General features: G+C 38.9%; 1 protein-coding gene across 6 annotated transcripts in view; it reads right to left on the reverse strand.

Annotated features, from left to right (window-relative positions):
* Positions 1-26,151, reverse strand: part of COL12A1 (collagen type XII alpha 1 chain) — a 108,525-nt gene that overhangs the window by 51,653 nt on the left and 30,721 nt on the right. For 2 of the 6 annotated variants that reach the window (XM_001914742.6, XM_014733816.3), the window contains exons 14-28: positions 21,309-21,581; positions 16,127-16,393; positions 15,480-15,672; positions 14,259-14,380; positions 12,373-12,522; positions 12,172-12,291; positions 11,910-12,074; positions 11,190-11,336; positions 8,811-8,950; positions 8,150-8,279; positions 6,422-6,564; positions 5,978-6,107; positions 3,919-4,055; positions 2,656-2,785; positions 111-250 (exon numbers count right to left, since the gene is read on the reverse strand). In XM_001914742.6, the coding sequence (XP_001914777.3) occupies positions 111-250; positions 2,656-2,785; positions 3,919-4,055; positions 5,978-6,107; positions 6,422-6,564; positions 8,150-8,279; positions 8,811-8,950; positions 11,190-11,336; positions 11,910-12,074; positions 12,172-12,291; positions 12,373-12,522; positions 14,259-14,380; positions 15,480-15,672; positions 16,127-16,393; positions 21,309-21,581 (2,387 nt within the window). Of the gene's footprint in view, positions 1-110; positions 251-2,655; positions 2,786-3,914; positions 4,056-5,977; positions 6,108-6,421; positions 6,565-8,149; positions 8,280-8,810; positions 8,951-11,189; positions 11,337-11,909; positions 12,075-12,171; positions 12,292-12,372; positions 12,523-14,258; positions 14,381-15,479; positions 15,673-16,126; positions 16,394-21,308; positions 21,582-26,151 lie in introns of all 6 variants that reach the window. The other 4 variants (XM_070225140.1, XM_070225141.1, XM_070225142.1 and 1 more) reach the window with 2 other exon arrangements.

A 26,151-nucleotide genomic window follows, 5' to 3' on the forward strand; every position in this document is an offset into this window, starting at 1 on the left:
AAAGAATGCTTTTCTGGCAACAGAGCTCACATATATTTCAAACAAGATTCCCTACAATGAAATAGGATCTAAAAGGGAAAAACAAGAGAAAGACAGAGAGTTAACACTACCTCCATCTTATCAGAGCTTCCAAGAGGCGCCCAGGTTATTCTGTAGAGAGACACATCTGACGCTCCGTGATCCCAAGTACCTCTGAAACTCTCTGGTGATACTTCAGTGATCCTTAGGTTTGTTGGGGCTGGCACAGTGCCTACCATGAGAAAAGGCAGCCCTAAGTTTTTGAATGGAATCTGCAAACTTAATTTAATACAATAAAACTGCCTTGTTTCATTTTAAGGGACATGGAAAAACTGTTGAAAACATTGCTTAGAACCAAATATTTTACCAATTCAGTTCATTTGAAAGATCAATGTAAGAGAAAGCTCCAAGAACTACAAGCATTATATGGATACAATAGGTTACTATTTATATCCTATTAAAACGGTGGGTTTTTTTAAGGTACCATTCAGTAACACTCTTCTAACTCAGCAGTTCTTAATCACTTTGCATTTCAAACCTTTTGAGAATCTAAGGAAAACCATGCAATACACATACACACAGCAATACACATAAGCACAAACTCTGATGTATAATATCAGAGAGCGCATGGACCTTTATGGTCCATGAAATGTTATGATCTAACTAATCCAAGCATAAACTTTTCCTATAGATCCACTAACCCTAAACACAAGGTGAAGCAGCCTGCACTGACTCTATCCAGAGACAGGAATAACTCTGGAGTGCTGGTGACTATCTGCTGCAATCCCAATTAAAAGCCCTTCCACAGATCAGGCTCTCGAATTAGTTTGCAGCACAAGCAAGTTGGAAGGTCTGTCACCAGTCCTGAACTTCCACTGTCATTAATTTCTCTATCTCCTGGTAACCAAAGCCAACGACACAAAACCCAGAGTCATCAAAAATTTGTTTCTAATAATTAGAATGAAAAGTCCCATGGAGATAAAGAGAGTGGTACCACTTTCACAAGCACTCCTGCAAAAGAAACCAGCTGTTCAGGATGCACTTTGGATGTATGTAAAAGTTATTAGGAAATCTTAAGGACTAAAAGCATACATTTAAAGTATTAGTTTAGTATACTAAATTTTCTGCTTTCACTAGTCTTTTTTCCTGACTTCTTTTTCTCTGTACCACACCTGCTATGTTTATGCAAAGCTGTTGGTCTATTCATATGCATCAATTTTCATTCTAGCCACTACCCTTACCAGCTAAGAGAACTGATGCCAAGAAGGCAACTCAAATTGCTAAGGGATAACGCATAGAAGAAAACAGCCAAAGTGGACAGTGCCTGATGTTAAGGCGCAGGCTGTGACATTTGACAACTTGCCCTGATGATCACATGGAGACAGCTGGGCACAAAAGGAGAAGCTCTTGAGTCCCTGGTGAGGCAGCTGCTGGACAGGAAATAAAACCTCCAAACTGCGGCACTGATCCCACCACTAGTTTACTGGGCAAGACAGCGCAACTCACTAAATTCTCTAGACCTGCGCCTCCACCGTGGGAGCCACTAGTTCCATGGCGCTATTGAGTACTTGAAATGTGGCTAGTCCAAGGTGAGATACGTCCTAAAGGTAAAATCGATACATGCTGGATTTCAAAGAATTATTATAAAAATATAATGTGAAATATCTCATCAATAATTATTATACTGACGCATGTTGAAATGATAATGCGTTGGATATATTGGGTTGAATAAAGCACATTATTAAAATTAATTTCATCTGTCTCTTTTTACCTTTTTTAATGTGGCTACTAGAAAATTCTGAATTACATAAGTGGTTCCCATATTTCTTCCAAACACTGCTGGTTTTAGACCTCAACTTCTTAATCACTATATAATTAGGAAATTATGTGCTGAGCACTGTGCCAGGCACTGGAGATACAAAATTGAACAAAATAAATGTCTCTGCCTTGACTAGGTGGGAGCAAGGGGAAAGTAGAACAGATAGAAAAAGACCCACAGATGATAGTAATTGGGTTAAATACTCTGGAAGTACCACAAGAGGGAGAGAATGGACATCCCTCAGTGCGGCAGCAGAATGGAGCAGGGGAGGACGGGCCCAGGCAGGCTGCCGGTCTCTCCCCACCTTTCCACTGTGGAAGGCTCTCTTCCTCTGCAGCCCCACAGCACACAAGCAGAGTGCCACTTACCCACCCTCCTTACACAAACTCACATATTTTTCTTATCTCCACATTGACATCATCGGTTATTGAGGGCAAAGATGCTTATATTTTGTTACCCCTAACAGCACTTTACCTATAGTAAGATCTCAAAAAATATTTGATAACTAATGCAGCTTTTCCAGAGAAAATGTTCAACATACATCAAGAATATACTTTCTCCCCACCCCGCTACACACACACACCCCTGTTAAGTATCTGGAAGATGAATTAGTGACAGCAACTGATAGAAATTATCAGAAAAGGAATGGACATAAAGGTAGAAGATGGGAAGAAAATAAGTGAAAAACAATCTATGAATCCAAAGATTATTAAATACTCGCAGAAATAGCATTAAGAACCAAAATGCTGCAGTAAGTTCTGTTATACAGGCATGTGATATGGTGTCCCAACTATTAATAAAGAGTGGTGACAACTCACGGGTGGTTTCCTGAGCAGCCGCTGCAGGAGACTCCCCCTCGTCATACACTGCGGAAACGCTGACCGTGTACAGGGTTTGAGAGAGGAGGTCTCTGAGAGGGGTGCTGGTCCTTGACCTGTCCACCTCTACCTAGAACAGAGCAGTGGACGATTTTTACAAAGCATTTAGTTTTGGTATCTCTCTGTTATTTACTATACCTCTCAGCACAAGAGCGTAAGAATTGTGGTACCAAACAGAAGCAATGTTTTCCGATTTGTATAAGAGCACAGGAACTGGAGACAGTTTAAGTGTTTCCAAAGTGGAAAAAAATGAGTGTACTAGAGCCGTATCTGACACTACTGTTTGGCAAATGACGACTCCCTAGGGATTCAAATGACTTGATCATTTTTCATCTGTTTCCCTTCATATCACTGCCTTATTTCTTCAGAAGTGTTCTCCTGTGCATTATCTCATTTACTATGCACAAGAACCCCGTGAGACCCACTGGTCATTGTGCCTCTTTTGAAATTGAAACCCAGAATGAAATGAATGTGTGCACAGGTATAAATTAGCTTTTATATAATCCAAATGACCAGCACAGTCAATAACTGGTTGCTTAGCAAAAGTATTTCTATCTATTCTATATCTATATCTATGTCAATGCCTCTGAGATTCTGACAATAATGAGCCCCCACCAAGCACACACAAGTTTTAAAGCCACTCACTGGGGAAGCCCCTCAGTTTGCTCCAGCTTTGAATCAGGTTGTCATGGAAACAGCTCTCTGCCCCAACATCATCTCGAAAAATGCTCACTGCTAAAGGGGCACCCCTCTAACCAGAAATCCCTTTTCCTCCTGTCCTGCTCAACTGTCCTATCTTCCCATGATCTGACAAACTCCTGCTTTTCTTTCCTGCATCCCTTTGCTAGCTTTTATTTTTAGAAACATTATTATGACATTTTTTAGTAATTCATAGAAGGCAGAACACCATATAAGGCATCTGAATGAGAAGGAAATACCATCTAGATTCTATAACTCTTTATCAACTAAAGGATGATGTTTTGAGATTAATATCACACAGAAAAACATTTCTAAACTAAATCAAAACAGCCCAATATATCATTGATATTCAAAAAGTGCTTTATTATTCTAACAAGTTTTCAACACTATATTAATAAAGAGACAAGTATTCTAAACATGCTGTCATCTATACTTGTTTAGGTTCTTTTGTTCAACCTACTGCGAAAACAAATATTTCCAAATCCATTCTAATCTCCAACCTACCTCTTTGACATCCTCTTCTGGTGTTTTGTAGCGAACAATATATTTGCGCACTTTTCCAGGCACAGGCTCCCAAAGGACGTTCATGGTACTGTGAGTCACATCTCTGAGCTTCAGATCCCGAGGTCTGGGTAAAGGTACTGGATGTGCATGAGAAACTAGGTTCAGATGTGGTTCTCAATCACAAAGCTCTAAAGCATCCACACAAGCTTTCAAGAAGTTGTTTGGAGAAAACTTAAAGATGTACAGCAAAATAACCAAAAAAAATGACTACGATGATAAAGTGCCACGATTCTATCAGGTAGAGCAAAATCTTCTTAAGAAGGCTTGTTAAAAATAGGATAAATTTAAATTTTTATTACAATTCTAACTTCTCATTTATATGTTAACCTTTTCCACTCTATCTAAATAAGCTCTTACATGCTGCTCAGCTATAATAAATAATAATACACCATAAATGTACAGCTAATCTTTCTTTATCAGATATTTAAATCAGTTAAGATAGAAAATAAAAACAAATGAGTTAGGCTCCCTTAAGAATGTGACAGGAAAACAAATGGTTATGACAGTGAAGAATGAAGATGGGCCAAAATTAAGTACCCAATAAGCTTATAGGAAAAATCCACAGAAGCCTACATGGTTAGAAGAAAATCCAAATGATAAATTTTTACCAAGTCAAACAAAGCTTTACTTTAAAAAGAATGGGGAGGAGGACAACTAACCAAGAGATTTTCTTTCGTTATATGAGACATATCTCACTCTTTCTATCTGCTCATTTGGCCAATTTCCTTTGTCATCAATTTCAGCTCTGTACATCTCTCTTCCTGAATCTCTCTCTCCACCTCCATGTTTCTGGACCTCCATCCCTTCAGTGTTTTTGTCTCTGCATCTCTCTCTGCCATCCCATCGTCCACTGTGGCAATCCAGCCCCATATCCAAATCCGTGACCCGATTTATCTTTCATCCCACTAGGACTTTTGGATCTTCTCTCCCGGTGCTCTCAGAACACGTCTCCATCTCTGGCTGGTTCCCCACTCTTTCCATCTGCGACTACTCCATTTCCACAAAACTACCACCTCTACACAGGGTCTAACATTTAAAAGATGGTTATTTGTTGTTAATGAATTTATCCTGCCCTGCCCTACAGGGGCTCTTTCTCTTTTCTGCCCCATCATGCTTCTGTCTCCATCCACTCTCCCTCTCGAAGGTTCCTTCCAACTTCTTAATTTCCTTAGAAACATGGACTGAAACTCACCAAATTTAAGCCAAATCATCTATCCCAGCATGCCCACCTCAACAAGCATGAAATGAAACTACCAAATAGGTAAGGCAAGGGTCCTAAGTGCAATCATTGTCACTTTCCAAGAAAAAGCACCTAAATGCTAGTGAGACAAACCAGAAACACAAAAGACTCTGATCAACACACTCAAGAGAAGAGGAAACCATGAACAAGTCCATGTGCTCTATGCTGCTTTGTATTACGCACTTATGGGTTGCCAACACCTAGCACAGTTGACTAGAGTAGAATAGATGATCAATGTGTTTTGGGATTGAGTTTATTGATTAATTCACTTAATTGAAACAGATTTATTCATACACGCCATAGAGTTTCTACTTTAACAAGAACTAAGGACATCTTCTTCTTAAATCTAGTATCTTCCTCCAAAACTACATTCACCCAACATTCCCTTCCCACCAATGCTATACACCATATTTCATGGGTCTACAACAACATCAGTTGTAAGATGCACCATTATTTTATGTTCTATGCCCTGACTGAACACCTGGCCAAGAGCAACTGTAAGATACTATTGATTGTAAGGTACACCTCAATATCAGGCATGTTAAATGTGAAAAAGAATGTAAATCCTGGAATCAATTTAAGATGCTGCCATAAGTCTAGAATTAATCTTAATTCTTAAATTTGATTGCCGTAAGTAATAATCCTATAACTTATGTACAAATTATCAAATTATTGTTAGCATCATTGAGTGAAAGAAAAATCCTAATGAACATGATGTTTACAGCAATAAGGAAAGAAGGAAAACTAGCAACGACTTACAGGTGACTTTCCGAGCAGTAACAGGTTCACTAGTGAGGTCGTGCAGGGCGGCCTGGACAGTAACCGCGTACTCGGTGTTGGGAAAGAGGTCAGTCAGCTGCACATCATTCACCGTCGGCCCGACGCGCATCTGCGTGTGCACATCCAGAGGGGAAATAAGCCAGTCAAATCAAACGTTTCCACTCACTGGGGATAACTAACTACAGCCTATTTTTAATCACTAGATTATAGCACAACTTTTATTTTTCATTTCTCTGAACTGCATTTCCTTTTTCATGCCAATGTTTTCTAAAATGTATCACAGACCACAATTCTAATTTTCTATTTTTTTCCATTTGGTGTGTAAAGTTATAAATGAGTTCATAGCTAACCACAATTTAATGGAGCTTTGAAATCTATACAGTCTCAGGAAGACCCAGTGATAAAGTAACAAGTGTTTCCCACCTCTTTGGGTTTTGTCGGTTCTGTGGCGTTGACAGGTTCGTACGACAAGGAGTAGCCAGTCGCCCCTCCCACTGGCTGCCACTGCACACGCATGGTCGTAGGGCCAACATCATAAATATTCAGGCTGACCACAGGGACTGGCACTGTTGGAATGTAAAAGGACAGATCAGTCTCTAATTCCTAGCATTCTACCCATTTTTTAATTGTGGTTTCCTACTTAACTATTGATACTTGTATATGCTAAATAGAGAACGGGTTCCTATGAGAAATCAATGAGTTAATATAACCCTTTCCTTTCACTAAACAAACCCATCTCATTGTTCATTGCCACCCCATACGCAGGACTGCACATTACAACTATTTCACAGAGGAAAAAAGGTTAAATTTCAAATGGCATTCCGGCAAGTCCATATGGAAGCCAAAATCGATACCAACTTGCTGAGATTTCAATCTCTTTTCCTGGAACATCTCTAAGTTGACTATTTTCATTCTTCAATCATAGAATTTCATACATAAGTAACTAACACAGTATTTTAATTTGTCTTTCTTTTAAAAAATATTTTCATGAGTACCATGCATTAATAACTGGAACTTAGGGGATTTATGGGCTTTTTGGAGACAAACCCACAAGACAGAGTAAAAGGTTTACAATCTCTTCTTCACTTAATACCCATATAGCTTTTTATTTTTTGTCCAAATACTGAGTTTTCAGTTTTAAGGAATTATCAGATTAATCCTATCCATTATGAAATACATTATTTCCCACCTCATATGGTCAGCCATGAAGAGAAATAAGAGAAGAGATAAAGACCTAAGGAACTAAGCATAAGTGGAGTCAGTTCTTGCCTTGGAGAGAGCAATGCCCCCTCTTCCTCTTATAAGTGGCCTCCCTTCCCGCTGGAGCCCAGCCAAGAAGATGGGAGAAGAAAAGAGTATTTTTTTTTTTTTGGTATGCTTTTTGTTGAGGAAGATTGGCCTTGAGCTAACATCTGTTGCCAATCTTCCTCTTTTTTTTCCTCCCCAAAGCCCCAGAACATGGTTGTCTATCCTACTTGTAAGTCATTCTAGTTCTTCTACGTGGGGTGCCGTCACATCATGGCTTGATGAACAGTGTGTAGATCCGCACCCAGGATCCAAACCAGTGAACTCTGGGCCGCTGAAGCAGAGCATGCAAACTTAACAACTTAGCCATGGGGCCAGCCCCGGAAAGAGTATTTTCATATGGGCTCAGAAACCCTACCAGGGACAGGAGGGAGGAACGCCTCTCCCAAAAGCTTTATTCAAAACCAGAGGCCTTAGAGCTTCTCTAGTAAAGGCCAAAGGCCAAAAAACAGGAGAGATCTCATTGCCAGCAGAAAGATCTGACCATCTGCAGAAGTGAAACAGGTCACCTCTGCACAGCTCCTCTTCCTAATCTTAGTCCCACTCCCCACAGAGTCTCTTTCCTCAAGAAGTGAATGACTCTATTAAAGGTACTTTTCCATCTAAGTTATCTATGGCCGTGACTACCCATTCCACCCGTGGGGCCCATGATGGTCGAGCAGCCAGGAAGATCAGACAACCACTCAGTGTTTATCCAGCACCTGCACAAAGAACGCACTTGGAAAATATTTGTCGAATGGATAATGAATAAAAGAAGGATTTGGAAGGCTGACAAAAATCCCACATGGGCTGTCATCTCTTTATCTTAAAAACAAAACAATGAGATGTTTTTTTCATCTGACTTACAGGTTTTCTCTGTGCCCTTCAGAGGCTCGCTGTACTCATCTTCCACCACGGAGTACACGTTCACAACGTACTCAGTCTCAGGCTTCAGATCTTTCAGGACTGTGCTCCTCTCCAGTCGGCTCACATAAAACTAGGGGGAAATTTAAAAATGACAACATAGCATAGTCATTTCCTTCTTTTCGACTATAACTACAAAGTAGTTAACTGCAATGAACGTAGAAATTATATTTCAAGGAGGCCACTGTCTTTTGGCTTTGGAAACTACAATGAGGTCTTGGACAAGACAGACAATTTATTCTCTTGGCTGTTGTTTCCTTATTTGTAAAATGAGTAAATAAAATTAGATCATCTTTAATGTTCCCTTCCAACTCTAGCATAAACTCATGAATATATCAGGCATTCTCTAATTAAGTTTTAATTTAAAATCCTATTGATATTCTGCAATTCTTAGAAACCAGAAGAATTCAAGCAAAGCTCGTTCCTTTCATTAAGCCCAAATGGAAGTGCTTGCCTAGCAGGGAAGAGAAAGCACCAGTGTTGACTCAGTTCTGCCCCTCTCTGCATGCCTCTTGCTCCACACCCAACATTTTTCTCAGCAGCCTAATGAGGAGGACCCAAACTCAGAATCAGGAAGGAGTAGGTTTAGGTGTTGTCTACTCACTTCTTGACGTTTTCCACCAGAAACTGGGTAGTATTCCACCTTATATCTGTCCACACTGTCAGAAGGAGGTGTCCAGCTCACTCTAAGAGAACGATGGGTTCGCTCAGAAATAACTAGGTTGGAAGGTGCTTCCAAGTCACCTACACGTGGAAATAAAGTACATACACTTTTTCCATTATCATAACAAGGTGACGAAATTTGAAATTAGGTTGAAACAGTATTACTCTCCATATTTCAAGCTTGTACCCACATCCTTTCACACACTAAGTAGCTACAGTATATCCATATGGAGGCCCTTTGCCCATAAAACCTCCCTGAATGGGTGTGGGCAAAGTGTTCCTTAGTCTCAAAGATTCAAACCTGAGCTCATTGTCTTTCATTAAAACTTGATCCTGCTCTTCCTTATGTCACCACCAGTTTTCCAGTCACCTAGACTCAAAAACCTCTGAACTACCTTTGGATACTTTCTCCTCTCTCTAACCTTGTACATATAATCAATAAATAAGGATTTGGGTCCTGACCATTCCACTGTTTCTATCACTACTGGCACCACCCAAGTTCACTGCCCCCATTATCATTTTGATTATTCATATTCATGCCTTATCTCCTTAACTATAGACTGTGCTCTGTGCAGACAGAATTGGTTTCTTGTTCATGTTTAGCTCCCCTACAGGACCTAGTTCAGTGCAAAAGAAGCGAACCACTTTCTTATTCAAGAGAGAGGAAAAACAACCACATCTTTTCACATTTGGGACTACCCTACTTCCTGTGACTGTGGTCTCTGCTGATAGGTGTAAGTGAGATGACTCACACGGAACAATATCTGGACTAAACACCAAGGAAAAGAGAAATCAGCTCCATATGACCATCAGAAATATGTCCCAAGTAATAATTTAAAGAGAATTAATCCAATGACTCCATGAGCATGGCAAATCACTCTCATATACACTCTTTCCACTTCCTTTGTAAGCCAAAGCTGGGAAAAGTATTTCCATTCTCAGTATCCTAACCTTTATTGTACTTGGGTCACAATCAAGCCTACAAAATTATCAAGCAATTTTACTGTCTGGAAACTAGAATGAATGCAACTATTACATAGTCGACTAAGAAAAAGAAAAGGACAACAGATAAAAGACGTTTTCATCCTCACTCAAAGTTCTGTACAACTAAATAAAAGTACAACCCTCTCAGCTATTTCAGAGCCAGAAGCCTACAAATTCTGGCTTCCTGGCTGGTCTATTTCTCCAGGGAAAAGGTCAGTCTGTTGTTCAAAATCCAAAAAGAAAATCTGCAAAAGTCTGGAGAGAAAAACTCAAGAAGGAACAAATAACGTACCCCCAGGACCCAAAGCATGTGAACCATTTTTGCCACATTATTTGTTAAACTCTTTCCAACTTTTCTAAAACCAAAATAAATTACTAAAAGACAGTCTTTACCATTATCCATGTGTACTTAAAAGAAATTTTTATCATATAATAAGGATCATAATTTTTGTCATTAATTTTCCAGAAAGTTTCATTTTGGTGCTTACCATGTTTTGTCCTGTGATTTATACAGATAGGAACCATTTTGCACCACCTTCTGTCACGAAAAATTCAGTTCTACAATTTTATTTCTAAATCTTAATTGCTTATCAATAGCTACTTTTTTTCAAAGACCTCAAAATATCTTTAACCATTTAATCCTGGGTAAGCAATTTAACTTCTGTAAATCTCAGTTTCCTCACTAGTAAAGAGAGATTACATCATTTCTCAAGGTCCAAACTCTAAAATTATAATTTCTCTTTATATTTAGGGATTATAAGTGCAAAGTATCAAATTTGATCATCTGTAGTTGAGACAAAGCAAATCAGATACAAGACCCCTCTTCCACTCCTAATAAAAAAAAAAGATAACATACTTTAGAAAACAAAAGTCTGGGAACAACCATTTAAAAGCAATTTACATAGCATGAAGATGCTTTACAAGAGAATAGATATATATCAGAAAAGAAAGCATCTCTCTTCCTTTCTTCTCCACTCCCATTTATATTTGTGTGTGTGTGGTGTGCATGCACAGATAAACTACATGTATCCTCAAATGAACCGAAAATCATTTCTAGTTGGGTGCCATCAAAAACAAATCAGAAAAAAAATCAGAGATGAAAACCAATGATTCTCCACTGGGGACGGTGTTTTCCCAGCAGACATTTGTCAACATCTGAAGGTATTTTTAGTTGTCACAATTCAGAGAATGGTACTGGCATCCAGTGGGCAGAGCCCAGGGATGCTGCTAAACACCTCACAATGCACAAAAGAGACACTTTCCCCCATCCAGAAAAGATTTATCTGCCCCAAAACATCAACAGTGCTGAGGGTGAGAAAGCCTGGGCAAACCTGACCTGGACCTTTGACACTGTTACACAAGTTAATGGTGAGGTCATCCACGATCCTGGAGAGTGACTCAAAATCAGCCACGTTGTACGCGTGGGTATCATCGGGATCCGTTGCAATCATCTTTAACTCAACTTCATCAGCATTTTTAATACCTTGAAAAGAACGTATGTATACAAATTAAAAGCACTTCTCAGAAAAAAATTAATGGAATAAAGCAAATATTTTTGGGCTACCCTTATATATTCAATGTTAACTAGAACATATGATTTTCCTCAAAAATAAAATGATTATCTATAGTTATAAAATAGAAACACATAAAAAATGATATAAACTGAAGATATTCTAAATTAGCTTCTTTTAAATGCTTCTAGCAGCAATTTCCCACTAAAAAGTGTCTCTTCGGTGTTTTTTCTGGAAAGCAAAATAATGGATATCAAAAATAAACATGGTGCTGTGGAAAACCAAACAGGAATTTTCCTGGATCCTATTAATAGTACATTTGTCCTCTTGATCCATTACTTTATTCCAAGAAGCCATGTAGTTTTGTCTCTTTACAAGGAGAAAAGAAGAAAGTTAACTAACTTCCTGGCACATCATTTTGATAAATTATGTGATAGGGAAAATGTGTTTGTTTGTTTTTTCATGCTTCAGAAAATATTTTTAACTACAAAAATATCCTCAGTTTTTGTAACCCCGAGGGCATGGCTAGCCTCGTCAGTGCTTACCAACAGCAAACAGCTCCACGCCTTCGTCCTTGAGTTTCTTTGAAGGTGCCTCGACATCATCTTGTGATTTTCCATCAGTGATGAGAACACCAATTTTTCGAGCCCGAGGCCTCATGCCAGCTTGGGTCTTGAAGCTCTGTTGACGAATGAAATTCAAAGCCATGCCTAGTGGGGTTTTTAAAAGAGAACCAGTCACATCATTATTCAGCCACAGCTTCGACCAAAAGCAAGAGCTGAGAGCGCACCAGGCCATCCTGCTCACCTGTGAGGGTGTTGCCTCCTTTGTACGGTAAGTTGGCCACCGCTTCCAACAAGCTCTTCTTGTCTTTGTGAGCATTTAATTGCCACTCTGTCCTGGGGTCCCCACTATACTGAGCAAGGGCTAAAATAACACCATTGGCATTAGCATATACAAAAGAGCATCATGAAAATGTCTAAATGTCTACAATATAGTCAGACCTACCAATTTGTACTCTTTTAGGGCCAATCTCAAAGACTTCCACAATACGAGAAATGAAACTCCTCACAGTTCTAAAGTTGGCCCGGCCGATGCTCCATGATCCATCCACCAACAACACAATGTCTGCTTCGGCTCTCGTGAGACACTCCATCCCTGACACGGCAACCGGGAGACAGGTCAGAGGAAGAAGCAAATTCGCAGCACAGTTGCTTCCTAGCCATGCCTCTTCCACCCCCTGGATGCTCAGTGTTGCCTAGCTGTTTCAGTTCTGTAGCTTAGCTCCGTGATTTGGAGTTCAAGACTCTCAAAATATGTCCAGAGGATTTATTAACTTCAAATAACAGTCATAGGAATCATCAGTTCCTCCAATGATTATTTCAGTGGCAAATCCTTCTTTCATCTTTGACTCTATTTCCTGGCCACAGTCACAGACCCTGGAGACTTAAATTAAACCATCAATGTAAATTTGAATAGGCTCACAAACCCAAAAGCTGAAGTAACTAAGTGAGAATGTACAGTTATCTAACTATAAGGCATTAATAATTTTAATAAAATTTTAATGTGATCTAAAGATTAGACGTTGCATTTTTCTGCAATATTTGATGGTCATTAGCTGATGAACTGACAGTAAGCTAGGAGAGGTTTTAGTGAGCCAAAAATATCTTTTAAAATAATTAAGTTCCTAGGTAACTATTACATATATTCTGAAAGATTAGACACAACTCTTAAAATTAGATCTTTTGGAAGTAAAGATATACTGCTTTAAAATCTGATAGATATGATATTATTTAGTTATTAACTACTTAACTTTATCATCTATTATGTATAACAATCAGGTAAAAACAGATGGTGAAGTCTGCACATTTAAAAAATCAAGAGAGAAGGAAGACAATTTAGAAAAAGTATGCAGACAAATACGGAAATTGAGAGCTGTAGAGACAACAAGCACAAACACTGACACAGAGCTAGGGGGCTTTGGAAAGAGAAAACAATCCCAACATCCTCAGCGCACAAGCTACAAAATAAAAATATAAGTCAGTTAATATCATCATAAAAGAAACAATAGAACATTAATGCAAAACAGCAAGATTGGGCATTTTCATAGATTTTATCCACATCCGTATTTTCACACGCTTTCTCTTCCAGGAGCTTATGTTACCAACTATCAACTTTCTACCTTCTCGCCATGTTAGTGTCTGATCTTTGTATTACAAAAAAACACAACGCATCGAGAACAATTACGTGATGCTCGCTGTCCAAAGGCGTCATTCGCATGCTGTGCGTGACAGCAGCACTGAGGACTCCCGAAGGCTGATCCAAGCACCTAAGCCTTTCCAAGCTCTCCTGCTCTGCCCAGATCTACTCATTTTTAGTGAATTATGGAAAATATTTAGAAATAAATTCTATCCACAACTTCCACCTCTAAGAATGTTCAAAACTAGCTTGATGTACATCAAAGCTGTAATCGTGGCAGGAGCAGAAAAATCCAAAGGGTTTATGTTACCATCTTGCTTTCCAAGTCCTGGCTGCCCACTTATTATTGTAACTCAACTCTGCTTGCTCAGCCCAAATAAACCATTTCTGCAATTACTTTCACAAAATAAAACTGCATTTTACTCATTAAAAAGAGAGAAAATGTACATTATCTACCCATTGTAAAAATTCATCTTTACTGATGCAATGCTGACAAGAAAAGCCTTAAAAATATAGGGTCAAAAGTATGCTTAGCTGGATGTTTGGATAAATATTTAAGTATGTAAATTATTTAAATACATTTTAGTATAAAATTTTTATAGTCGCTTTTCACTGTATGATTAACCTAACAATTCACATTTAAAATAGTTTCATAATATTGAGTTTTCCTATGGGACTCTAACTCAATTTCTTACCAGAGGATAAAATTGGCATCACAGTTGTGTCAGAAAGGGTTGTCATTTCTTGTCCAACAAGCGGCGAACTTTCTCCTCCATCAAACATTCCAAAAACATTTACTTTATAGGTGGTACCTGCCCTGAAACGTTAAAACATATAGTCTGTATGGAGAGTTAGCCCAAGTGGTAGTATTTTTTGCTTTGTTAAAGACATTCATCTTGAATTACAAACTTCCATTCAGAGGAAGTTATAATGCATAAAATCGTAAGAGAAGAAAAACACTCGCCATCACATTCTAGTTTAACTCACTGTGTGAGGCATGAGGGGAAACTAGCCAGCCAGCCTGCTAGAGAACACTACAGGCTCACAGCGCCAGTCTCTGTCTTGTCTTTCTACCAGATGTAGAATACCCCTCCTGCCACTGAACAGGCCAGGGGCGGACAGACTCTTTCCTCTTACTGCTTCTAAGCAATGGGCTTTAAGAAGGTAAATGCTGTAACTTGCAAGGTGACCTAAAGTGCCTAGCACCATGTCTGGCGCCAAGCAGGCTCCCCAAATTTCCTTCTCCCTATTCTGGTAAAAGTAAATAGTGAGCATTTAGATAGATTTCAATACTGTTGAGTGAATGGTTTAAACAAACAAACTCTACAAAAGACAACGCACAGTAGTCCATTCTTTTTACTGTAATGAATGTAGAGTGCTGTTCAGATTCAGACTTCCTTGTTTTCCACCGCACAGCCTGAAGCGAGGCCTCTAATCCTCCCACCCATCCCCGATCTTGCCAGCTGATACCAAGCACGGGTCCTGCTTTCTTTCCCCCACGGCACAATCTGGGAGAGGACACGCTCTCAGCATCGCAGTGCAGGTCGCCTGGGCCTTTTCAGAAGGCACAGGAACCCCCACATTTCCACAGAGCTGCCTGGGGACAAGCTGTTTTTGGTGAAATTGTGTGATACAGATGTTAATTTTTAAGAAGCAGGATGTTAGTGAAAAAATGTCATTCCTGATCACTTAGAAACAAAAATAATTAAAACATTACAGAAAATTGTGCTCAGGCCTGAGTTCGACCTTCTAAACCCTAACCTGAACTTGAGCAGTACCAAGAACAAGAAAGCAACTTCAGTTAATTTTAAATACTCTGCTGGCAAACAGACACATAAATGATCATCCGTGGAAGGCCCACTAATTTGCATAGTTATTCAATCGCTTAACACAAACTGAATATAGTTCATTCCTACCTAAGTTCCTCCAAAACAACTGTGTTGTCATACGGTCCAACCACTAATTCCCCCAGTCTTCGGTCATCCCCCGTAGGGTGGAAGGTGACCTTATAGCCCTTCACTTCCCCAGGGGCAGGCTCCCAAGTCACACGGAAGCTTGACATGGTTGGGTCAGATGTTTTGAGGTTTCTCGGTGACTTAAATCGAGAAGCTGTAAAAATAATAAGATCTTAAAATATTATCCATAACTAGGCTTCGGGGTTTCTTAGTAGCCCCTACGATAATAAATTGAATTAAAAATATCTATGTGATATACATGGGAATCATCACAAACATAACACTTCAAAATGCATATTTATAAACAGGGTTAAGTAAGATAGCACAAGACATAATACCCAATAAAATCGTAATAACAGAGTGTCACCCAAGTGGAAGTGTAAATAATTCTCACAATTCAGATTAGATTGACATTAGAACATTAATGCGTAGAATCATTTTACCAGGAACTAGATTGGTAAAAATAATATGCTAAGTAGGCATCCTATCTAATTATTATAATTTAATTTATTACAGAATCAGTTTTGGACATTTACAAATGAAGTAGATGTATTAAAGTATTCCTTTAAAATATAACACACTTTCCCAAAAAAATTATTATTTTATACCTGTTGTTCCTGATCCTTGCCTAAGCTTTCCTTCTCCTGTCTTATAAATTGGGAGAACTGTGATGTCATACGTGGTCTGGGGTTGAAGTCGCTTTAACACTGTCGAGGTGACTGTGGGTGGTACTTTAGCAACCATCTGTCTCCCTCCTCCACGTGGGCGATACACAACACGGTAGTTGATGACTTTCCCAGGGGCTGGTTTCCAGGTAACTCTCATTGTGTTTTCTGTTTCTTCATCTACTTTCAAGGTTTTTGAATCCTGGGATACTGTGAGATAAAAGGAAGATTATAATATATACCATGTTAAAATAAAATGTGTATGTCCACCTCCCCATTTGTGTGAAAAGAAGCCATCTGTGGTTTCTTCAACTCTGTCCCCCTGCTTGGCATTGTGATCCCCATCAGTTCATGGTGGCGTGTGAGCATAATCTCCACGAGATCACAGTGAGATGTTTTCTTTTTATCTGGCCAATAACTAAAAAATGGAAGTTCATATTGCAAGGATTTCCTATTTGCATTCCAGAGACTTTAGTAAAGAAAACATCCATTTCCGGAGATGAGCTTTTAGAATTTTTATTTATTTCCATCTGTAAAGAATTCCTGTAGTAATCACGCTGTGGGGGATACTAAACCTCATGAATGTGGGGCCAGAAATATTACTTGGATCTTTTCAGAAAAAAGTACAATCCATAAATGACTAACCAGAGTGACTATAGTTAACACTATTTTTTGTGATGGCCACAAATACGTAAGACTACGAACACAAGGGAATAGGGAGCTCCAACACGTAACACTGTCTCAAGGCCTCAAAGATAAATTGGTAAACACTGAGTCTTTAAGGAAGCACCATATATAAAAAAGTGTTTGATTAATATACAGTCAATATTGTTTGTTAAATTATATTTTACTAATATCCCACAATTATTAATAACCATATCAGAAACAGGCCACCAAACATCCACAAATAGCCAACATATCCCTTTTCTTATAAATAATTAGAGTTATAAGCAGGATCACTTCATTTATTTCAATAATCTTTGCATTCAAAGGTCATAAGCATTTTCTATAGGAAGAGACTAAGCTAAAGGAAACATTGCAAAGAATCCTTCTTGATTCTAAGAGAAATTTCATGTTCAAATAGGCAAGGACCACCTGAAACAACTAAAAAGCCTGAAAAAACTAAAACTTTATATAGGGAGAGAGATCATCATTTTTCAGACACTGAACATCAGGCAGCACAGGACAGTGATTCCTGAGAGTGAGCTGACAAATGAGAAAATGAGAAGCAAATGAAAGTGAGCTTCACGAGCACCCTGGCTTATTGCTTGGAGAGAGTTTCCAGCCCAAGTACAGGAAGGGGGAGCCCAGACGGAGCCTGGTGTTCTCTCCTAACTGAGGAGATGGTTTTGCGAGTCTGGGGAGTCCAAGGCACCTAGAAGTTGGATGTCAGAGTGCTGTAGAGGAGATGGTGTTACAGAGAACATGCTCCAAAATTCTGCCACAGGTCCTCCTTGAGCCTTCAACCTAATCAGTGCGTATGTAGGAGGAAACTACCCCAAACCAAGGAAAGAACCGCCTGCAAGAGCAGAGGGAGCAATTCCTGGAGTTCATGCAGGGCCAGAAATGCTTTCCCTAGCCAGAACAGAAAACCTCAAAATTCCCAGGACATCAGGAGATTATTTCCCCAGTAATGGGGAAAATTAGCCCCAGACTAGAGGTATCTCTGGTCTAGCTCTAATAGAGCTTAAGAAGGAAGCTTCAAAAAGATCAAACTATTTCCAAGTAACCTAACTGCATCCCAGAACAACGCTTAAGGATATTTACAAGGATATAAAAATAGCTGGCATCCAACAAAGTAAAACTTACAATGCCTGGCATCTAATAACAATTGCCAGGCATGCAAAGAAGGAAAAAAATACGACCACGTGACAGACTGAATGATTGTGTCTCCCCAAAATTCACATGTTAAAGCCTTAACCCCCAATGTGTTGGTACTTGGAGATGGGCCTTCGAGGAGATGAATAGATAATTAGAGCTAAAAATACAATGTCTAAGATAAAGAATGCACAGTATGGTATCAACAGCAGATTAGAAATTGCAGGAAAAAGATTAGTGAACTTGATGACATGATAATAGAAACTACCCAAAATGAAACACAAGAAAAAAAAGATTGACAAATTGAACAGCACAACAGTGAGCTGTCTAATAACTTCAAGCAGACCAAAACACGTATAATTGGAGTACCTGAAGAGAGTGGGGGCTTGATAGATAAAATATTTGAAGAAATAATGGCCTAAATATTTTCAAAGTTTTTCAAATATAAACCCTCACATCCAACAAGCTCAATGAACCCAAAGCACAAGAAACACGAAGAAAACGACACCAAGCCCCATCAAAAGCAAATTCTTAAAATTAGTGATAAAAAGAAAATCTTGAAAGCAGCCATATAAACAAAAGATACATTATTTATAGAGAACAAAAATAAGGAATGATAAAATAGGTAAAGAAATTTAATATATAATCATGAATTGTGTTTCTGAGAGCTGCAAAAATATAACTTCAACTAAGAGTAAATTGGTTGCAATTTTTTATTGTAGGGTAAAGAAACTAAGAGAATTCTCAGCCAAGTCCATTACTTTCACAAAATATTAAAATTTATTCAGATTAATCTTCAATTTTCCATTACTATTCTCCAGGTAAGTGAACTATTAAAAGAAAAAATATTTATATTTTCAAACAAAAAGTATAAAGACCTTACATAGAGTTTCGAAAATAGTATGAGAAAGAATAGTATATAGAACAATCTATTTGAATTACTCATTACCAATTGTCACAACTATTGAATAAATTGATGTGTGTCTAACACTTTTCTAGAAAGAGTTGTGCTAAAATATGTTTTCTGACCTCTTGTTTCTCTCTCTTAAATTTTTCTTCAGTGGAACAAGACATCTCTTTCTTATATATAAAATTCTCAGACCAATTTCACACAGCTCAGAATTGAGAAAAATGGATATTTAAGTCTTATGAGTGTTGGTCTAAAAAGAAACCTATGGGGCTGGCCCCGTCGCCGAGTGGTTAAGTTCGTGCACTCCGCTGCAGGTGTCCCAATGTTTCATTGGTTCAAATCCTGGGCACGGACATGGCACTGCTCATCAAACCACGCTGAGGCAGCATCCCACATGCCACAACTAGAAGGACCCACAACGAAGAATATACATCTGTGTATTGGGGGGCTTTGAGGAAAAAAAATAAAATCTTAAAAAAAAAAAATGCCATAGCCAAAGATGATGCATTAACCTTTAAAAAAAATTAATTAATTAAAAAAATAAAAAGAAACCTATGTTCCCAAAAGAATGTGATCCCAAATTTTAAATTATTCCCCAATTTAAATATGTTAATACCAGTCAAATGTAGTACCTCAGATCTTAAAAGGCTTCAAGGAACTCACTTAATTTCTGCCTTTTAATTAACTCTTTAAAATAAAGGAACTGAAGTTAAATAAAGTACAACATATCTCACCCTAGCTTTAATGGAAAACTTTCTATTTTAGGGAGAAAAAAAAAAATCCTTTTTGGCTTCCCATAAGTAAAAAGTAAGATTTTTCACTTCATTGACAGGTATGACACATGCTATAAAATGCTGTAACACTCACATTGTAAGTTCTTTTCACGTTTTAGTAACTCTGACAAGACGCTTCCCAACACCCACCGTACCTCTGCTAACCCAGCTGCCATAAACCAGAGGCCCAGCACAGAGTCTCCCATCTGCTGTCTTTCTGCTGGCCACAGTGCATGGTCTTCATTGTATCAACAGTCTGCACACCATGTCTCTGAGCTCGAGGGGAAAGCAGTCCTGAGACTATTTCCCAAATCTCCCCTTGCAGTTTGTAAGACACTCTAAGAACGTGACCTGGTGACTCTGCCCGGGTGTCCACACTTTAGGACTTGTCCACCACCCAGTCACCACATCTGACTCAGAGTTCTCAAAGTCCTCTATACGGCTTCACCTTCCACAAAGAGAGCGAAGGAAAACACAACAAACTGCTCGCAGAGAAGAAAAGGCTGTCTGAAGACTTTACAGAAGCTGCTGATGGCACAGCCCCCTCTCCCTGTGCCAGAAAAATCACCCAATTCCTCTACTTCTTTCTAATAAAAAGAAATGCAAGAGCTTTTTCCCCTTTTCCTAAAATCCTCGCAAAACAAAAGAAAGAAACTTTTCTCCTATAAATTCTCAGAAATGCCCATGCTTAACAAATGACCTTTTAGGAAAGAGAATGAAGAAATGTTGAACCTCTTTCACTAGCCAGCTGATAATAAATAATGATAGGTCATTTAAAATTATTCACCCAAAAAACAGAATATTAATAGGATTAAGGTAAATCTGAGCCACCAGAAAACTGAGTAGACTTTAGATTTAACCTGACCAAATAAGGTAGGAATAAAGGAAAGAATCTAGGATGAGTCTTAGGTACATGATAATCACAGTCTCGATAGACGCCACACTTCCTCAGTCACCTCTAAGTGGCTGGGCACCATGCTGCTGCTTTGCACACTATTATTTCATCTAATCTTCATGACAACTCTGACAGACTGCATTCCACTGAATGGGAAACTGAGTCTCAAAGAAGGTGAAGTGACTTGCCCAAGGTCACACAGCTATAAAAGTGTGGTGTGCCTGAATTCTCTTAGTCTCCATGCTCCTGATCTTTTTACTAGCTGTTTCTTACCTAGTTGATCATTCCATCAGAAAAAAAAAGAGAGACATAAATACACATAGTTGGAAGGGAGTCAATATTTCAAAATTTGACATAATTTTTAGATGTAAAATGAGTCTGAATTTAAACCACATTCTTTAAAGGTCCTAATTTTTCAGTCCTTATTTATCATATAAAGAAAAAAATAGGGCTGGCCCAGTGGCATAGTGGTTAAGTTTGCACACTCCGCTTCAGCGGCCCAGGGTCCGCAGGTTCGGATCCCAGACGCGGACTTAGCACCACTTGTCAAGTCACACTGTGGCAGCATCCCACATAAAATAGAGGAAGACTGGCACAGACGTTAGCTCAGGGCAAATCCTCCTCACGAAAAAAAGAGAAAAATACAAGTGGTTAAACGTCATGTCACTTGAGCTGATAGCTATTAGGTAGTATCGACACACACCCAAACACACTTGGGATGTTACCTACATTCAGTTGTGGCTTCTCCAGTCAAAGGTTCTCCTTCTCCACTGCTGTAAGTTGCAAACACCGAAATTTTGTATTTAGTCTCCGGCTGCAGATTTTCTATTACAGTATGAATTGCGTCTTCAGGAAGATTTTTCTCTCCAGCCTCAACATCATCATAAAGCGATTTCCAGGAGACCCTATAACCACGAACCATTCCTGGAGCAGATGTCCAATATGCCCCAATTGATGTGTCAGTGATATCTTTAGTAATTAAATCCTGAGGTGAACCACGTTCTAGAACAGAAGTTAAAGAGGAATCATCTTTTAATGTCCACTAGATACGTAAATATTCCTTCATCCTGGTAAGCATTCTAATTTGCTGAATTCAAACTCAATTTGTCTAAAGTTGCCCATTCTTCTTTCTGAGTTGTCTGTCCTGTTCTGTCAGCAGAACAGATTGATGGATAACCCTTTAGAACTGGGTCTGATTCCTGCCTCTCACCCTGGCCCCAATACCTCCAGTCAGATTGTAAGGTCTTTCAGGTAAAGGATGACATCCAAATATGAAGGAGTGCGTGCCTAAAAAATTGTTTTCCAAAGGAAAAAGTGTACCTAAATGCAAAAATTTTACCACAGTTCAGTCCGCCTTATGACCTAGCACATTGTTCACACAGATCTTTATTTCTTTACCGTCATCTTTTCCTCTCTGATCTAATTGAAATAAGCGGCGTTTCAATGTATGATTTACGATAACTTCAACAATCTCATACCACTTGCAAATCTTAAAATTCCAGCAATCATTTTCTGGTGGAAACTCCATTCATCCATGCAGTTAAAAATGGAGAAGTGCAAACTTTCAATACAGCTTAACCCTAATGAAACTGAAAACCACCAAGTCTTCTTGAGAACTTAAAAGCAATTAGTCATCAAAATAAAACACACCACTTGTTCCAGATGATCGAAAATGTCTGCTACTAAATTTTGGCTCTTTCATTCAAAAAAAATACAACCCAAATGGAAAAATATGGAAACCTCAACTTAATAGGAGGCACAAATGTCTTCCAATAAAACCCTCACTTTCCATCATTTAACTGTAAGATAAATATACAGGCCCCTTTATGTTGGCGACCTTTTCTAGGGTTTGTGCCACAGTATGACACAAATGTAAAACTATTTGCTTCTGCAGAATACAATTTACCAGTAATTGTTGTATATTCAAGCAAATGGCATATAATGCTGTTGCAAGAATTATGAAGGCTATTATTTTACTTGAATCAAAGAGTAAAGGTGAATATCTTAAAAATACTCATAATTAAACAATTAAATTTCAGCACGAAGTGTAAAGATAACAATAAATGAAAAAGAAATCTGGGTTTACAAAGATCTATGGTATATGGTAGAATTTAGAGGGAAAAGTAAATAAAATAGGAGCTGGGCATCTTACCAGACCCCAAGCCCAAATGGAAAATTCTAGCTCCATTATAAATAACTCTGCCTACAAGACGTCTCATCTCTGGAGGGAAATTAGTTACATACTTCACTGCAACCAAGAATACTTATTTGCGAGAACATAATGACTTTTTCCCTTGGTACTTGAGGCTATTCTTATTTGAAGCTCTTCCTGAACTGTGTTTGCTACTTAAATGGCCACACATCTTTATATTTTCTCTACTTACAGGAATATAAACAAACTGTTTCTTTGGTTTGGCTTGGTGGTTGTGTTTTGGCTTTTATTTTGTTTTCCCAACTGGTACCCAGCACTGTCTCTGAGTCTTGATGCAGCACGCATTTCCTTTGCTCGACACCCCCCCTTTTCTCATGTCCTCTTCTCCTACATTTCCTAAGTTGCAGTTAGGAAAAGTTGTTTTGAAATAATCGTACTTGAAAGTGACTGAATTTAAGTGAGCTAAAAACTGCATTAATGACATTCTAAAAAAGCATTCCAAAGTTAGTTAGAATGTGGGAATTATGTTTCAAATTTGCAATTTACAAACAATAATTTCAGCTTCTAGTTTTACGAAAGGTTGTGCTTCTCAGCCTGTTTTCCTCCCTACTTTCCACAGCACTGAGTGTGACATTGTTTATTTCCGTGACAACAGACATCAATCTCACAAACACAGGCTAATGATTTCACTGTGAGAAAACAATAGGATGAGAATCGTGGTTGAAGCACAAAGACATTTCTGGGCTACAAATGAAAGGAGCCTAGATCACTAGATGTATTCCCACAGATTTTAATCCACTATTTTAACATCTTGAAACCTATAAAACTAGAAGAAAATACTGCTAAAACTGCAACAAAGACCTTTGCAAGATGTATCAATGTTCTGAAAAGAATCTGTAAAAGCACTTTTTAAGATACAAATGAAATATTAACTAAAAAATATTCTGAGTTCTCATTAATGGCATGATAACCCTAATTCGAGTGAGCACTAAGTTTGCAAATATAAAAAAAATTAGTTTATGCCTGTGGCACACAAAGGCATTATTTGCAAGCACTGGAATTGCAACATTCCATGTCAGTGACAGAGAAATATGGGATCCAAAGAAAGAAGAAAAACACCTCAATCCAGAAGCCAAGATTGAAAAACAAACTGTTTCAATGGGCTTCTTCTACATCAATCAGTCAGTTTGATAAGAATATTCCTAAATATTAAGTTTACACAGTTGTCAAATACATTGATAAACTTTTTTTCTCAAAAAAGCAAGAGGGTTGGGTATTCTAGCTATCGCATTACACCAAGAATTTTGAGAATATAATGTACTCGTGACAAGCAAATTTTATCAGACCTATAACCCTTGAAGTTTCTAAAGATGGAAACTTGGCTTGGCCAAATATTAGATTACCAAAAAATGAAGCAATTGGAGTGCACCCTGTGATACAACTGGCCAGCTGTTATTGGACCTATATGTGCAACCGACAGAAGGGGCCACCAGCAGGCTGTGTCACCTCCTGGGGCCCTGGGGCCCTCAGCAGCAAAGTAACTGGACTGGACCAGATCAGATACATAGAATCACCTGGAGAACCAGAGAGTAGGCCATGCCCAATCAGTTACATTGGAACATCCGGAGACACGCTGAAGTGCTGATGCTTTCTAAAATCCTTTAAATCTCCTCTGTGATTTTAATTCCTCTACAATTCTTTGCTCTTTTCTCATTTCCTTCTTTCCCCTTCTTTCCCCTGCTCCCCTCTGAGGCCTAGAGAGGCATTTATTTGGAAGGTGTGCTTGGTCAGGGTGGGAAGAAACTCTCACACTTGCTTTCACTCTGAAATGGGGCTCCTTTGAAACAAAGACAGGTGTGGTCACAGCAAAACTGGTCAAAATTGTTAGACACAGCGACACTGTGAGGGACTACTTGATGGTTTCTTTATCGTATGGGTCTACAGCCAAGCACAACAGTCACCCTGAAGGTAGTGCATGAGCTCAAGGCTGACCCTCAGAACTGAGAAGTAGATTGAAGCTTTTCATTACATCCTTCCCATCCTAGAATACACGTGGGATGTTCCCCGCCCTCTCCTCCCCTCCGTCCTGTCTCGAAAGGAAAAGGCTCTTGACACATGCTTCTTATACAATAGTCATCACGTTTTCCTGTTACTGAATTCAATCCAAGTGTTACCTAGCCAGGCATTTGCTTTGGTTTAATATATTGAATTGCAGATTTTAGTTCTCAATCTAAGGAACTTCAGACTTCAATAACTACAGGAAGAGATTATTTGGCTTGGTTTGGTTAGACTGGGTTTGAGAAACAGTCTCTTTTTAGAGTCCCTGGGAGGGAAGAGGAAAGAAAGGAAAAAGAAAGGAGAGACGTCAGAAGAGCAGCCTGCAGCCTCTTTCCAGGAAACAGGACTGCCGCCCAAGAGGGGAAGGCCTGGAAACGGGGCAGTGAGCAAGCCTCAGCTCCAGGAGACTTCTGCCACTTCGTGCCTAACCTTTCCCCAAGCCTGGATCCCCTTCTGCTCTCACAAAGGCCCTCTCCCCCTGGCACCCCTCCTCTCCCTCTGCCCCAAGACCGACAAATGGATGTTTGGTGAGATTTCGGTTTGTTCAGGTTTTTTACCCAAAGGAGACTGTTTTCAATAATATTTAACCTGACGGTACTTGTTTTCTGCTGTTCTGGACGAGACGCCTGTGCTTTGTATAGTACTTTTATCTCTGGTAGTAAATTTCTGGCAACCGTTTCAAACAAGCTATCTTCTACAAGGATGGGCTGCCTTCATCTTTACCCCTTTGATCCCCTCTCAGTCGCTTTCCCATCCACCCTATTCTCCCAGTACCAACACCAGTATGAGCATAAGGAATAGCAGTGCTTTTCTGTCATAAATTTAAACATACGTTTCAAAAAATTCATCAGTTTTTGAAATTGTGATATCAGCATTTCTGCTCTGATTATAGAACGTATTCACGTATACTCAAAAGGTGCTCTTCTCGTGCCTGCTTGAGTGCATCTCTCCGCTGCTGCTGTGGGAAGTAACGTAGACAGGTGCATTTCTCATGATCTGAACATCCACAAGGGGTTGATTTCTACTTTTTTCCACATATGAGACCAAAGAACCTCATTTAAGTGACTTTCCTACATTTCCTTAGCCCTTTTCCATTTGCTTTCTTAAAAGCAAATCCGCATCCAATTCAAATATAATTATAACTCAAATTAGCCAATGATGATAACTGAAAAATTAATCATAATAAAATGAAACTATATTTCATCTTATAGATTATTCCAGCCATCTTTCACCGAGTTTCACATACCACTTTCAAAAATAGAAGTTAAATTGAAAATGTAATGTAAACCCTCTCCTAAATCAATTTGTCTTTTCTGTTAGAGCTCAACTCAGAAGTCATCCAACTTTCCACAACAGAGCACA

Source organism: Equus caballus, chromosome 10 (genome assembly GCF_041296265.1).
Source record: "Equus caballus isolate H_3958 breed thoroughbred chromosome 10, TB-T2T, whole genome shotgun sequence".
In the NCBI taxonomy this organism is placed as follows: Eukaryota; Metazoa; Chordata; class Mammalia; order Perissodactyla; family Equidae; genus Equus; species Equus caballus.